The sequence below is a fragment of the Onychostoma macrolepis genome, chromosome 25 (genome assembly GCF_012432095.1).
Source record: "Onychostoma macrolepis isolate SWU-2019 chromosome 25, ASM1243209v1, whole genome shotgun sequence".
Taxonomy (NCBI): Eukaryota; Metazoa; Chordata; class Actinopteri; order Cypriniformes; family Cyprinidae; genus Onychostoma; species Onychostoma macrolepis.
Genome location: NC_081179.1, coordinates 22,178,951 through 22,194,488, shown reverse-complemented (window position 1 = coordinate 22,194,488; position 15,538 = coordinate 22,178,951). Strand labels below are relative to the sequence as shown.

At 38.4% G+C, this 15,538-nt stretch overlaps 1 protein-coding gene across 1 annotated transcript in view; it reads left to right on the top strand.

Annotated features, from left to right (window-relative positions):
- Nucleotides 1-15,231, top strand: part of lrrk2 (leucine-rich repeat kinase 2) — a 46,841-nt gene extending 31,610 nt beyond the window's left edge. The window contains exons 37-51 of the mRNA XM_058767081.1: nucleotides 4,585-4,776; nucleotides 4,886-5,032; nucleotides 5,244-5,356; nucleotides 5,465-5,655; nucleotides 5,773-5,933; nucleotides 6,031-6,201; nucleotides 7,409-7,509; nucleotides 7,620-7,832; nucleotides 8,002-8,186; nucleotides 8,276-8,348; nucleotides 9,270-9,460; nucleotides 11,710-11,862; nucleotides 12,515-12,738; nucleotides 13,689-13,766; nucleotides 14,009-15,231. Of these exons, the coding sequence (XP_058623064.1) occupies nucleotides 4,585-4,776; nucleotides 4,886-5,032; nucleotides 5,244-5,356; nucleotides 5,465-5,655; nucleotides 5,773-5,933; nucleotides 6,031-6,201; nucleotides 7,409-7,509; nucleotides 7,620-7,832; nucleotides 8,002-8,186; nucleotides 8,276-8,348; nucleotides 9,270-9,460; nucleotides 11,710-11,862; nucleotides 12,515-12,738; nucleotides 13,689-13,766; nucleotides 14,009-14,136 (2,321 nt within the window). The 3' untranslated portion in view covers nucleotides 14,137-15,231. The remainder of the gene's footprint in view (nucleotides 1-4,584; nucleotides 4,777-4,885; nucleotides 5,033-5,243; nucleotides 5,357-5,464; nucleotides 5,656-5,772; nucleotides 5,934-6,030; nucleotides 6,202-7,408; nucleotides 7,510-7,619; nucleotides 7,833-8,001; nucleotides 8,187-8,275; nucleotides 8,349-9,269; nucleotides 9,461-11,709; nucleotides 11,863-12,514; nucleotides 12,739-13,688; nucleotides 13,767-14,008) is intronic.
- The last annotated feature ends 307 nt before the right edge of the window (nucleotides 15,232-15,538 follow it).

The window sequence follows — 15,538 nt, the reverse complement described above, 5'->3', positions numbered from 1 at the left end:
TGGTGGTGATGATGATGGTGATGGAGATTAGTAATGCATTTGATTCAATGATAGTAATGATGATTATGATGGTGGTGATTGTGTTGATGATGTTGTGATGTGATATGATGTGAGGATTATGATGGTTATGGTTATAGTGATGCATTGAATTCAGTGATAGTGTCATGAATCCGGGTCCACGATGCTCCCTCTCACCACCAGAGGTCACTGTCTCCCGGATTCAATTCCCCAAACTCCACTCACCTCATTATTGTTTAATTTGCCCCAGCTGTGTTCCTGATTGCCGTCCCTACTTAAGCTCCCTGTGTTTTCTGTTCTGGGCTCGTTTGTCTCACTTTTGTGCCAGGTATGCCTGTGATTTATGTCTGCCCTGTGCCTCGTGTATGTCTTGTTTTCAGTGGTTGTGTTTATTCTTTCTTTTTCCCCTTCGGGGTGGTTTCAGTTGTGTTTTTGTTTATTTTGTAATTTGTTAATAAAGAAGATTCCTTTTGCCAGCAATTGAGTCTTCGTTCCTCCCAATCCGTGACAGTACAAACGAGCCATTTGAAGACTCAGCGGAAATGGGAATCTTCTTGTACCCAGCTCCTGGTCGACAGAGGAACCAGGCCCCAGCCAGTGGGCCGCATCCTTGCCCACAAGACAATCGCCCTTTTGGGTGGTACGCCGAAGACCTCTTCGAGGTAGGCCAGGAGCTGGGGATTAACCTGTTTTTAGCGGGCCTGGATTAGCCTGTCAACCGGGAGGAGCTGGGGGAAATAGATACGTGGTCCTATTGGGAGATGGTCGACCACGTCATCTATTTGAAGGAGGTGGAGCTGCGGGAGGGTGCCCCCCTCCCAGTCTGGGCTGTTGCTCCAGAACCTCCTCGGATCGTGCCAGCCACTTCCAGAATCTCGGGGTTTTTCTTTGGGCGCCCCGGGCTGAGACGCAGCGTTGAGGATCCTCTGCTGATGTCGGTGAGGAGAGCGGCGGTTCCCGCTCACGAAGTTCCCGAGGCGGCGGCACCCGCTCACAGGGCTCCCGCGCCCGCTCACAAAGCTACCGAAGCGGGGATAGCCGCTGAGCTTTTCTCTGAGGGGGCAGGGCTCATCTCAGGCCTTCTCGAGGCGGCGGTGGCCGCTCACGATCGTCCCGAAGCGGCGGTGCCCGTACACAAAGCTCCCGAAGCGGCGGTGCCCGCTCACGATCCTCTCGAGGCGGCGGTGGCCGCTCACGATCGTCCCGAAGCGGCGGTGCCCGCACACAAAGCTTCCGAAGCGGCGGTGCCCGCTCACGATCCTCTCGAGGCGGCGGTGCCCGCTCACGAACCTCTCGAGGCGGCGGTGCCCGCTCACAGTTCCTCCGAGGCGGCGGTGCCCGCTCACAGTTCCTCCGAGGCGGCGGTGCCCGCCACAGTTCCTCCGAGGCGGCGGTGCCCGCTCACAGTTCCTCCGAGGCGGCGGTGCCCGCTCACAGTTCCTCCGAGGCGGCGGTGCCCGCTCACAGTTCCTCCGAGGCGGCGGTGCCCGCTCACAGTTCCTCCGAGGCGGCGGTGCCCGCTCACAGTTCCTCCGAGGCGGCGGTGCCCGCTCACAGTTCCTCCGAGGCGGCGGTGCCCGCTCACAGTTCCTCCGAGGCGGCGGTGCCCGCTCACAGTTCCTCCGAGGCGGCGGTGCCCGCTCACAGTTCCTCCGAGGCGGCGGTGCCCGCTCACGAACCTCTCGAGGCGGCGGTGCCCGCTCACGAACCTCTCGAGGCGGCGGTGCCCGCTCACGAACCTCTCGAGGCGGCGGTGCCCGCTCACGAACCTCTCGAGGCGGCGGTGCCCGCTCACGAACCTCTCGAGGCGGCGGTGCCCGCTCACGAACCTCTCGAGGAGGCTGCTGTGGTGGCCGCTGGTTCTGCCCTGGGTCCCCATCCCGCCGGCGCTGCCTCAGTCCCCAGGTCCCCCACCAGCACATGGACCTGGCCCACCATCCCTCCCCTTCCTTTGCTTCGTTCCCGCCTGGCCATCCCCCTGGTTGGGTGCATGGGAACGTCTGGAATCCATTCCTTAGAGGGGGGTCCTGTCATGAATCCGGGTCCACGATGCTCCCTCTCACCACCAGAGGTCACTGTCTCCCATATTCAATTCCCCAAACTCCACTCACCTCATTATTGTTTAATTTGCCCCAGCTGTGTTCCTGATTGCTGTCCCTACTTAAGCTCCCTGTGTTTTCTGTTCTGGGCTCGTTTGTCTCACTTTTGTGCCAGGTATGCCTGTGATTTATGTCTGCCCTGTGCCTCGTGTATGTCTTGTTTTCAGTGGTTGTGTTTATTCTGGCTTTTTCCCCTTCGGGGTGGTTTCAGTTGTGTTTTTGTTTATTTTGTAATTTGTTAATAAAGAAGATTCCTTTTGCCAGCAATTGAGTCTTCTTTCCTCCCAATCCGTGACAGATAGTAATGATGGTTGTGATGGTGGTGATTGTTATAGTGTTGGTGATGTAAGGGAAACAGGTCAATTTAGCTCAAAGGGAATCAATTATGATTTTATAGGGAATTTGAACAGAATCACTGTTTTGCCGCTGATCACAGAGTCGGCCAGCGATTCACTGAACGAGCCGTTTAACATCAACTCTGCACTGGATATGAAAATTCAAAATATGGTGAAAACACTATTTAATAGCACAGTAACAAGATCGGCAGTTTAAGACATTAAATTGTAAGCACAAAACACAAGATACTTCTCTTTTAAATATAAATAAGACTATATTGGATAAACCTAAGACATGTAAACTAATCTAACACATGAACACACGCATTCACACATTCACACAAGTTGCAGAAAGAGAGAAAGTGAGGAAAGGATGAGTTTAAGAGAATGAAAATGTGAAATCCCAGGTTTATAGCAATATGTGCAATTGCATAGACCTGAACAACCATCAATCACTTAATTAACCCTCGCATTGAGTTTCTCAATATTAAATGCACCAATTCAGCTAAAATCTGGAGTTGTATTTCTTACGGTGCCTTTGTGTGAAGGGATTCCCTTCTGTTGTCGTCTTTGCAGAAAGGGGGTTTCCCAAGGTTGCTGATTGGTTGGAAGCTCAGTAGTCGTTGAAGTGATGTCTTGGGAAGCCGATGGTTGGCCGTTGGCTGAAGATGCAGAGTTGTGGCTGGTAGAAGTTTTGAGGCGGTCATAGACTCGAGTTGAACTCGGATACAAGGCGTGGCAGCAAAACTTAAACTGAGAACACGAAACTCGCAATGGAAAAGAAAAGAAACTAAAGTAAAAGAAAGAAAGGATGTAACGAGACTAGGTGGTTTTTCTTCATATCATGGTGTTAGCAGCTGGCATGTAGGCCAGAGCACGCTGGAACGGCAGTGGCAAAAAGCATGGCTAAAAGCAATGACTAAAAAGCAAAGCGCTAAAAGCATGGTTTGATGGTGTCCTGATTTTTTAACTGGGCTTTTGGACACATCCCAAAATGGTGTGTTGACCAATTAGATATCGTCTTAGCTCTGTTTCTCCTCCCAATACATAAATCAACATGTTATATGGTCAGTCACATTGTCAGAACTTTCCCGCTCTTTTCAGAGTATAATTTTGGACATGATTTCTATAACCAGAATATGATACATTTGACAAAGAACTGATTGATAGAAACATTTAAAGTATGATTTTTCACGCTCATACATACCACACATGAATATAAACCCTTAAGCTATTCAATAGTTAGTAAAAAGACATACACAATGAGTTAGAATATGATAGTCAAATGTGTGGGTTACATACATGATATGGAGTTATGCATAGAAATTATTAATTGCTCATACGTCATAAGTCCTTTTAAGATGATTTTAGGTGCATATGGAAAAGGCAGTTTATGTGCCATTCTGTGGACGTGAGAATATGTTCTGTGAAGACCGAAGCGGTTAAAAGGTCTCCTATGGAATTTCAGTCTGGTTCTTGTCCCCAAATTTGACAATCTCCTTTCTGAGTTGGGATTATCAATAAGTGTTCTTTGTGTCAATGTTGTACGATGTTCTGTGAAAGAGGCTTGTATGGTGCTAGGGATCTGATTTATGGCATCCTGTTGTGTTGTCCTGGGCCTCTTTGTGGAATTTGGCTCTTTTGGTGGTTCTAACACCAATCTGATCGAATCTTAAATTGTCTAATTCGCTCTGATATCCTACAGTGATGTTGTGATGGGGTAGTGATAGTGATGCATTGAATGATGATTGTGATGGTGATGATAATGTCATGATGTAATGGTGTTAGTGATGGTGATTAGTAATGCATTTGATTCATTGATAGTGATGATTATGATGGTGATGTTAGTGATGGTGATGTTGTGATGTGATGATGTTGTGATGAGATAGTGATAGTGATGCATTTAATTTGATCATAGTAATGATGATTGTGGTGATGGTGGTGATGATTGTAATATTGTCAGTGATGATAATTGTGGTCATTAACAGATGATTGTTATGGTGGCAATGCGATGTTGTGGTGTTGGTGAAGCTGATGTGATTGCAATGATAATGCTTTGTTGAAGATGATGTAGTGGTTATGATGTTCTTTTGATGGCATTGTGTTGATAACATCACCTGTCCTGTGTGTAGGTCGTGTGTTGTTTGGGCAGGTGGTGGATCATATTGACTCTCTGCTGGAGGAATGGTTTCCAGGCCTCCTCACCACTGATGTCCATGGCACTGGAGAGACACTGCTTAAGAGATGGGCTCTGTACAGCTTCAGTGATGGACACAACTGCCAGAAGATGCTGCTGGAAGATCTACTCTCCAACATCAATGCAGGTCTCTATCCATTCTGCTCACATTCAGAAACACAACTCCTTTAATGATAACCTTATGTATAAAAATGGTGCAAAACCTGTGCTGTACTGACTGGTTGCTTGTCTGTAAGATGGTTTGCTGGTGAACCCAGAGGACCCCAGCTGTACTCTGCCCATCTCTCAGATCTCTCCAGACCTGGTACTGAGTGACCAGCCATCCAGAACCATACTGGATCCAGAGCAGCTGGAGATGGAGCTCTCTATGGAATATAGGTTGGGTTAGTACATGAATAAATTTTACATCTGTAAGACAGAGACCAAAAAATAAATGTCTCTATTGCGTCTAATCGCCTACCCTACCTTTAATAATGATTATTTTGCTCAAAAAACATCATCACAATGATTTGTCATGAGAATTTGACTAATAGACAGACTTACTTACTGTGACTGTCAACAAAGTAATGCAAGTATAAAGTTTTTTTCCTGAAGGAGATGGAGGCTTCGGCTCTGTATATAAAGCAGTGTACAAGAATGAGGAAGTCGCTGTGAAGATTTTCAATAAACATGCAACTACACTTTATGTTCATCGGTTGGTACGACAGGTGAGTTATGCCCTAGAAAAGAAAGTCTTTCACTTGGTTAGGACATGAGCAGCACGATTACCATTAGTACATGGTTGGTGTATTTGCTTTAAAATGATTTGTCTCCAGGAACTTGCAGTACTTGGCAGACTGTCTCATCCCAGTCTGGTGGGGCTTTTGGCTGCCAGTTGTAACCCACACATTCTTGTGATGGAACTTGCCCCATGTGGGTCTCTGGACTCGCTTTTTGAGCGTGAAAATAGCAGTCTCAGCCACAAGCTACAGCACAGGATAGCACTGCATGTGGTGGATGGTCTCAGGTGGGTAGACTAGCTACACAATACACAAACCTTTTAAAGAAGTCAAACATTCTGGGTTAAATTCAAGTTTAAGCTTTAGGACCTCATCTCTGACATGTTTTTCATGTATTCAAACAGATATTTGCACTCATCTATGATTATCTATCGAGATCTGAAGCCGCACAACGTTCTGTTGTTTAACCTGAAGACGGATGCTGAGATCATTGCTAAAATCACAGACTATGGCATAGCACAGTACTGCTGCAGTATGGGTGTCTGCAGCTCAGAAGGAACACCAGGTACCTCTAGCATTCCCATACTCCTTCATGGAGCAGTTATTAAACAAACAGAGGATGTTTGTTTATAGGTTATAATTATCGATTCTTCCACACACAGGTTTTAGAGCACCGGAGGTCGCCCGAGGTAATGTCATCTATAACGTCCAGGCAGATGTATATTCGTTTGGTCTGCTGCTGTATGACCTTATGACCTACGGCGAGCGGATATCTGATGGGATGAAGTTTCCCAGTGAGTTTGATGAGGTGGCTGTGCAGGGAAAACTACCAGGTAACATGCTGAGTTCCTTTTGTTTATTTTGATGTTTATACATACAGTACCATACATACATGCATACAGTTCATACTTATTATATAAAATGCTAATATGCTGATTTGCTGCTTAAGAAACATTTCTGATTATTATCACAATTAAAAACAGTTTGTGCTGCTTGTGCAGAAATTCAAAAGAAAAACATTTATTTGATGTAGTCATGGCCAAAAATATCAGCACCCTTGGTAAATATGATCAAAGAAGGCTCTGAAAATTAATCTGCATTGTTAATCCTTTTGATCTTTTATTTAAAAAATTTGCTAAAATCTAACCTTTCATTGGATAATAAGAATTTAAAATGGGGGGAAATTTCATTATTAAATAAATGATTTTTCTCTAATACACATTGGCCACAATTAACGGCACCCTTTTATTCAATACTTTTTGAAACCTCCATTTGCCAGTTTAACAGCTCTAAATCTTCTCCTATAATGCCTGATGAGGTTAGAGAACACCTGACAAGAGATCAGAGACCATTCCTTCATCCAGAATCACTCCAGACCCTTTAGATTCACAGCTCCATGTTGGTGCTTCTTCTCTTCCGTTCACTCATTTTCTACAGGGTTCAGGTCAGAAATATATTCTTTGGTTTTTCTCATTGTGATGGATGATTAAGGGAATTTGGGCTTTGTCTTCCTTCCTGTTTATATTTCTGTGAAACAGGAAGCCATGGCTGGATAATTTCATGTTCATAATCACCCTGGAGTGCTAAATATTGTGAGATATTTTACTCATAATAATTTCTAGGGGTGCCAATAATTGTGTCCAATGTGTATTTGTGAAAAATATGTATTTCATAATGATATTTCCCCCCATTTTAAATTCTTATTATCCAATGAAAGGTTAGATTTTTGTGATTTTTTTTAAATAAAATATCAAAAGGATTAATGCAGATTAATTTTCACAGCCTTCTTTGATCATATTTACCAAGGGTGTCGATATTTTTGGCCATGACTGTATATATATATATATATATTCTTTACTCTCAAAACTTATTATTGTCACTTTTGATTTTTGTATATATTGTTCAATATTATAGAATATTAGATTAAATCTAAAAATCAATGTAATTTTAAGATTAATAAAATTATATATTATTCACATTTGATTACATTTAATTTGATTTCTTTAATATTAATGACTTTCTCCATAATCACTGATATAGATCCAGTTAAGTATTACGGCTGTTCTCCGTGGCCAGGGTTTGAGTCTTTGATGAGGGACTGTTTGAGAGAAAACCCACAGGACAGGCCTACATCTGCTCAGGTTAGACTGATTACATCCGATTCTAACTGATTGCTAACTTATTAGAAATCTTAGAAAGAATCACTTGTGGACTTTTGTGTAAACATTTAATGTCTCTGTGTATGTTTTAGGTGTTTGATCGTCTGAATTCTGTAGAGATGCTTTGTCTAATGCAAGAGCTGACATTAATGAGTTTGCCGGGTGAGTGTTTCACTGTCTCTTGTGCCAGCGGAGGTGCAAACGGAGGTAAAAATACTCGTGTGTGGATTGGAGGTGGCAGTTGCAGCCAGAAATTGGGCTGTGTGACATCACTGGATCTGGAGACAGGGGGAAGCTTGAACCAGGTATGAATTTTACTGCATATACACTGTTTTTTTGTTGTTGTTTGTTTGTTTGTTAAATGCTATTTCATCTAAACAAGTGTGATTTATTTAAATATGAGTTTTCAGTTTCTTGCCAACTGACTGCTGTTTATTTAACGGTCCAGTTAACAGTGTTCCCGCCCTCTTTTAGGAGATTGACAGCAGTCCTATCCTCTGCATGGTGATCATCAGAGCTCCAGGGTCATGCAGTGACTGGTTAGTTGCTGGTACACAGTCAGGTTCACTGTTCATCATGGATACTATAAACGCAGAGGTTCTGCACTGTCTGAAGAGTGTGAAGGACTCTGTGACATCACTATACTTTCACATTCACAGGTGATTACATGTAAAGTTCTGAGCAAAAAGTGGAATGGCTACTTGAATGATCCATGTTTAGATGAGAGAATAATGTTTCAATTTTTCAGACACTTTAAGAATTACCTTTTGGTCGGGACAGCAGATGGATCACTAGTCATATATGAAGATTCAGTCTTGAAGGTATAGCTTTTTTAATCATTATTTATCATTTTAATAATTATTTCAGTATGTACAGTAAATACAGTTGTACTTTGAAATAGACCAAGGTTTACTGGAGAATCATCTGAGAATGTTTTTATTATTTTTATCATTAAATTATGAACTGTAATTGTTTACCACTATAATTGATTGCATACACTGACATTCAAAAATTTGGGATCAATAAGATTTTTTTGGAAAGAAATTAATACTTTTTTTATTTCGAAAGTATGCATTAAACTGATTGAAAATAACAGTACATTTATAAATATTTCTATTTTATTTTTGCTATTTCAAATAAATGAACATTATATTCATTTCTCTCTCTCTCTCTCTCTCTCACGCTCTCTCTCTCTCTCTGTATATGTATTATTAACAATTTAATAATAATAATTTAATATATTAACAATTAAAATTTTAAATTGTTCATAGAATTCTAGAATTGTAGAATTTATTTGTTCTATTTTGTTTAATTATATACAGTGTATATATATATATATATATGCATGCATTTATTTATTTATTTTTTAAATACATATTTGTTCTATATTTAATGTAAACACTATGCTTTGGCAATACATTGTAACAATTGTCATGCCAATAAAGCACATATTGAATTGAATTGAATATATATATGCACACACACACACACACACACACACACACACACAGAGAGAGAGAGAGATATTAACTTAATTTTTTAATTGTAATATTTCTTAATATTACCATTTTACTGTATTTTTGATCAAATAAATGCAGCTTGGGTGAGAATGAGACTTCTTTCATAAATATTTAAACAATTCCCAAACTTTTTAAATGTAGTGCTAGCATGCTCTCAGGTTTGTATAAAACAGCACTGTATTATCTCAGATGCCTGACATATTTGATATTTTATGACTGTAGGTGAAGAATGGTGGACCAGTGAAAACACTGCAGGTTGGTGATGTGAACACTCCTCTTATGTGTCTTGGTCCATTCAGTCAAACTCTGGAGCGCAAAGAGCTGTGGGCTGCCTGTGGCAGCAAGGTGTTCTCACTCACAGTGGAATACGACATCTGTAGAAGCTTAGACACCAAACTCAAACTGCTGTACCCGTGAGTAACGTTAACACTGCTAAAGACAAGCATAACTGTATCTGTCAATTGTAAACAAATTACCATTAGGTTCAGTTGTTTTGTGGAAAACAGCTTAAACTTACTTTTTCTGCTAAAGGTAAATATGCTATATACAGGGTCATAAAATTCACAGGAACTTATCTTGACAAATTCAAGATAAGGGAGCAAAAAATGCCCTTGCTCAATTAAATACACTGGGGGTGCCTCAGGGTTCTGTGTTTGGCCCCATAGTATTCTCATTTATACAAACTTAAAGGAGATGGCTAATCTTATCTTTTGAGTTGAGCATTATATACAACACACGTTTCTGTTGAACTTAATAATGGCCAATCAGAGGTGTTTAGATTAGTTACTAGTGATGAAGAAATCCACTGAAAACGGAAAGTTTTGTTCACAACTGAATTCTGCACTCTTGCGATTTCTCTCAACATACTGTAAATAAAAAAGCACAGATACAGCTTCATTGATTGTGCCTGTGTAGCCAAAATCTGATGTGTTTCCCCACACACAAAAACATTTTTGTATTTAATTAAAAAACTTGAATAATGATTAAAATAACGTTAAGAGCATTAATCAACTTTTAATGATTTTTGTCATAAAAGCCCTACCCTGTAGTGAGTTACTTTTTTTGTTTTACAATTTATGTGCTTTATGTAGGCTATTTACAAAGGTAAATAAACACAAATGCAATGTCAGATGCAGCTTCTGTTCTACCTTTGCAACGTAAAGGTGGCTTTTGTTAATCCAAAATTTATTGGTAACAGTCTAGCATTCTGATTGAATAAAGTAATTGGTTACATTTATGTATTTAACATACTGTAAAAGTCAACACAGATACATAGGGTGATTATAAAAATTGCCCTTACAAAGGTAAAAAAAATGCCCTGGAAATCAGTTAAAATTAGTGCTGTCAAATGATTAATTGTGATTAATCGCATCCAAAATAAAAGTTTTTGTTTACATAATATATGTATTTGTACTGTGTATATTTATTATGTATATATAAATACACACAAATGCATGTATATATTTTTAAAAAATATGTTATGTTTATATATTAAATATATTTATTTATAATATAAATTATATGAAAATAAATATAGACATGTAAATACATGTAATATTTTCAAAATATATACTGTATGTATGTGTATATATGCATAATAAATATACACAGAACACACACATATATTATGCAAACAAAAACTTTTATGTTGTATGCAATTAATCGCGATTAATTGTTTGACAGCACTAGTTAAAATATTTCCCCTTAATGCAAAAGTTAATACCCTGATGTATACTGTACACTACATTTCCAAAGGTATGTGAACACCCAAATTCCTGACCAATATGTGCTTGCATCATTTCAACCAAACAATGGTTGTTAACCAGATGTTAGTCCTCTCAACGGTTCAGCGGTAAAACATGAAAGGATTTGCTCCCATTCCCATTCCATGCTTCTTTAGGGCCATGGCACTCATTTGGCTTCATCCCAAACATGTTCAGGTGTGATCTTTGTGCAGACTCATCAGATTTTTCCAGAAAAGCACTGTTCACTCTTCTTCTAAAAACATTTGTCTAATGTGATTACATGGTCATACTGTATGCTTGATTTTATGTACTGTACATGCTAGTAATGTGTCTATCTGAAATATACTTGACATTTAGAAGGGGTTGTTTACATACTTGAGGTTGGTCATGTGGTGTACTTGGCACCAAAATAACATTATTGTTCAAGCACCAAGACAGATAAAGCCGGAAGAGATGCGTGCTCATACTGTTGAGTCATCCAGCCTGATGAATCCACAATATTAGCTCAGATATGAAAGACAGGTTAAGCTGATTTTTCAGCACAGATAATAAAAGCCATGTCCTTTATGATTGGGTCCAGTGAGATTGATAAATTAAGTATAGTAATGAGCCAATTACAGAACCCTGAGGCACCCCCAATGCTTTGCTGATGGTATTTTGCCCATGAAGTAATACTCGGAATGCAATGTTCAGTTTTTGTGATGTCCAGATCAGAGAGAGTAGACTGTAGATTGTGGTGATTCATCATGTCAAAGGCAGAAGACAAGTTTAGTAAGATTTCGATGGATAATTTCGGATTTGGTTAAACATCACATTAAAAAACAGCCTGTTGGTTAAACAGCCTGTTACAAGGAATTTCTTGGTGATGTTGTTCAGTTCTTAAGCATGTTTATCTGTTTGTTTGTTTGTTTGTTTAGGCAGCAGAGTCGAATCAGCAGTGATCCTTGCATATCACAGTTAGTGGTGGACAAACATGTGTATGTAAGTAAAATGGGCGGCCACACTGTGGAGGTCTGGGATAAGAAGACTGAGAGGATGATAAACCTCATTGACTGCGCACAGTTACTCGGGTGAAGTGGCACACATTAACATAACTCACTCACACACTTTGACCCCATTTTCACCTGTTATTAACATCTGTTTCAGATTATCAGATCACAAGTTGTTGGCACTAAATACAAGAAGGGTCCAAAATGTTAGGAAAGGAAAACAGAAATGCATGTGTAGTGTTAATGCTAATCTGGTCTGTCCTGGAAATCAGTGAAGGACCGGCTACTTGCCTGTCAATCTTCCATTGCACTAAAATAAGATATTAAATGTATTTAGTTCAGAAAATAACTGTCTGAATAATAAAAAAAAAAAAGTTGGAAAAATGTGCATAAGACTTCATGCAAGATCTCAGATTTGCTTCATATCAACATGAAGCGACACTGATCATGTGAAGCACATCTGAAGTTCATTTGTTAAAGGAATTTGACTGAAATGACAATGAACATTCTGTATGAAACGCCATATTTGTGGCAAGATGAAAATTTTAATCATTTGGAAGCAGTAGTTCCACAACTTTTTGTGCTTTACGTTCCATGAAATAGAGAATCTTCACATTTGAGACTAAGTATGCTAAGTATCGGTTGACCCTATGTGAACAGATCACCCAAGGTAGATGTTAGTAGTTGGTTGACCCTAACTTCCTAACCCTTCCAATTTATATGTGCACAACAGATTATGTCCCACCAAAAAGCCCAAAGCCCAGAATGAGGAGCATTCTAGACAAACGGTGCCGTCTTCGGTGATTGTTAAAGCTCTGTTGGTCCAGCACAGCAGTACTCTGTGGATTGGGACCAAAGCAGGACACATCCTGTTGGTGGAAGTCTCCAGCTGTCAGCTACTGCAGACCATCAGCCCTCACTGCCACTCCATACGCTGCATGGGCTCTGTGCTGCTAGGTACAATTCCTGTTTCCTACACTGTAAAAAAAAAAAGTTGAGCCAATTTATAATTTTAAGGCAACCAGCTCCAGCAGATTTTTGAGTTTTCTCAACTTGTCGTTTTAAGTTTATACAACAAAAATTTGAGAATCTCCCACAAAAATAATTTGAGCAAACTCAAAAATCTGCTGAAACTGGTAAAAACATTTTTTTTTAAGTTCGCTCAACTTAAAAAAAGCTTCTTTTTTTTTTTTTTTTTTTTTTACAGTGTATATTCACTTTCATGGCTTGTTTCTCAACACACTTGTCAAATGAAACATTTTACTTTTACCAGACTTTTACATTACTTATGTTTTAATAATTGCCTGTTGTGCTCTGAAGACGTACACCTACTTTGATGTGTTAACATACTAAAGCACATGTAAAATACTGCAATGTAATATTTAATATTACATGTCAAATATTTTAAATGTACTGAATTGTTTCAATAGAAATGACATTAATGTATGTTTTAGTTTTACATTCAGCAGTACACTTAGCACATTTTAAAACGGTACACTTTTAGCATATTCTAAAAGACAATAGATGGAATTATGGAATTATGTACAAGATATATTAAGTCCTACTTAAGTGGGTCAAAAGCACTCTAAAGTTCAGCTAATTGCTTTTAATATAAATTTACACTATAATACATTTTCATTTGTATACGTGTCTGCAACATTACAGTCAATTAAATTCTTGTAAAGTATATTATTTCGTAATAAGTACTAGTAAAAAAAAATTTCTCAAGGCATATATACTGTATATGTGTGTATGTGTGTGTATATATATATATATATATATATATATATATATATATATATAATATATTAGTTTAAAGGGATTTTGTGTGTTTTGCTTGTATTAAATTGAGTTAAAAAATTTTTACAAATATTTATTCCTTTTTTTTTTTTTATATTCTTTTGCAGACACACTCAACCGAAAGAATGTTATTCTAGTACTGGGTAGACGGCAACGCATGTCACAAGACCAAATCAAAACACAAGGTAAGAATGTTATAAATAAATATAGATTTGAATTTTAAAGAGTTGTAGCATTATTATTTTTTAAAGTTTTAATGATGTAATTATCATTATTTTAATAATAACACAAATTAATTTAGTTAAATTAAGTTAAATTCTTTGCATGAAGGTTATTTTATGTTGTGTGCTTCTGCGTTATATGAGCCCTTCAAAAGATTACATGATTAATATTTATAATCCGTTGATGTTTGCTGTGTTTGTGCTAGTCCCAGCTGAGGATTCAGTGCTGACCGTGTGGAACAGTTCACTTCCTCTGGAGGTCAGAAATCTGATCAGACACTGTGAGCTACGAGACAAGATCACCAGCAAAATGAGAGAAACAGTCCACAACTGATCATCCTCTCTGTCTGCGCATCATTTCCTGTCACGCATCAGCTGAGAAACGTAACATTACTGTTTACGACATTTTAAGGCACATTAGTGAAATTTCTGCGAAAACAAATTCCATCGTCTGCTGTCAATAGTGCAGAACAAAGCACCGGCGCTTACACAGAACTTCAAAGCAGATTTCTGTTGGTCAACACGGTCAATTTGCGCAAATTCCATATTTCAATTGAAACTGGATTTCGCCTGTAAAAGAGCAACAGTTAATGTGACCGAACCTTTGCTGTTTTGAAAAGGGACCCATGTGAAAATGCAGTTAGTGTCATATTATTTTATATAGTCAAGGGAAACATTTATTTTTGTTACATCTCATATGTAGCTGTGCATTGATATGTTTGGATTATACAGAAAACCAAAATGAAAATTGCAAACACTCGAGTTAGCTTTATTATTTTGTAACATTTATCCATGATATGAAGCCATAAGAACAGAGCAGAAAGCCATCATTTATCAAAAATATCTCTAATACCTCTTAACGCATGCAAATGCATCATGTTTAGTTTTCAGTATGATACAATAGTTGCTACTGCTGTTAGCATCATGGGAGCTCAGTGGATGAACTGCTAGGTAACTAGCACCACTGTCATTAAAAAAGATGATAATGAAATATTGCACTTTTTGAAGGAAATCCCACATTAATGCTAGAATTGAGATTGACAAATGCAAATATGTCAAATTCCAGAATTGATAATGAAGTATATTTATTAAATCTCTGTGTTAAGTTTTGGAAATTAAATTGTATGATGAGTAATCCATTGCTGAATAAAGTTACACTACACACATTCTCTGACCTTTTGTGAATTACAATCACATTATCTTTAGTGACCACTATAACCCAGTGATTATGATTTTTTTTTTGTTTTGTTTTGTTTAGTAAGTGAAGCGCAACAAAATATAATAACTGGAGTACAAGCCATAGATAAAGATGCTATGATAATATTTTTGTTACAAAGATGACCTTTTACTGTTATTTTATTATTATAATTATTTTTTTCTGAGTTGTGGGAATGCAATTATTATTGATGATTTATGTGTATGTTGCATGCCAAGTATGTTTTTAATAAAGTTTTTTTTTTCTTCATTTTGTATGATAACTTTGTTCTTTTTTCATCTTTTATTTCCCATTATAGTTCATGATTATTTTTAAAACCTACATAGATGAGGACTCTGACATATGCCAAATTAAAACACTATAAAATATAACTAAATATTTTAATAGGATTATTACAAATATAATTTATATTAAATAATGACATCATTGTTATTACTACTAAATATGAATACAATTTAAAATGGCAGTAACGATATGGATACCAATTAGAGATCGGTTTAAAAATCAAGAACAAATATAA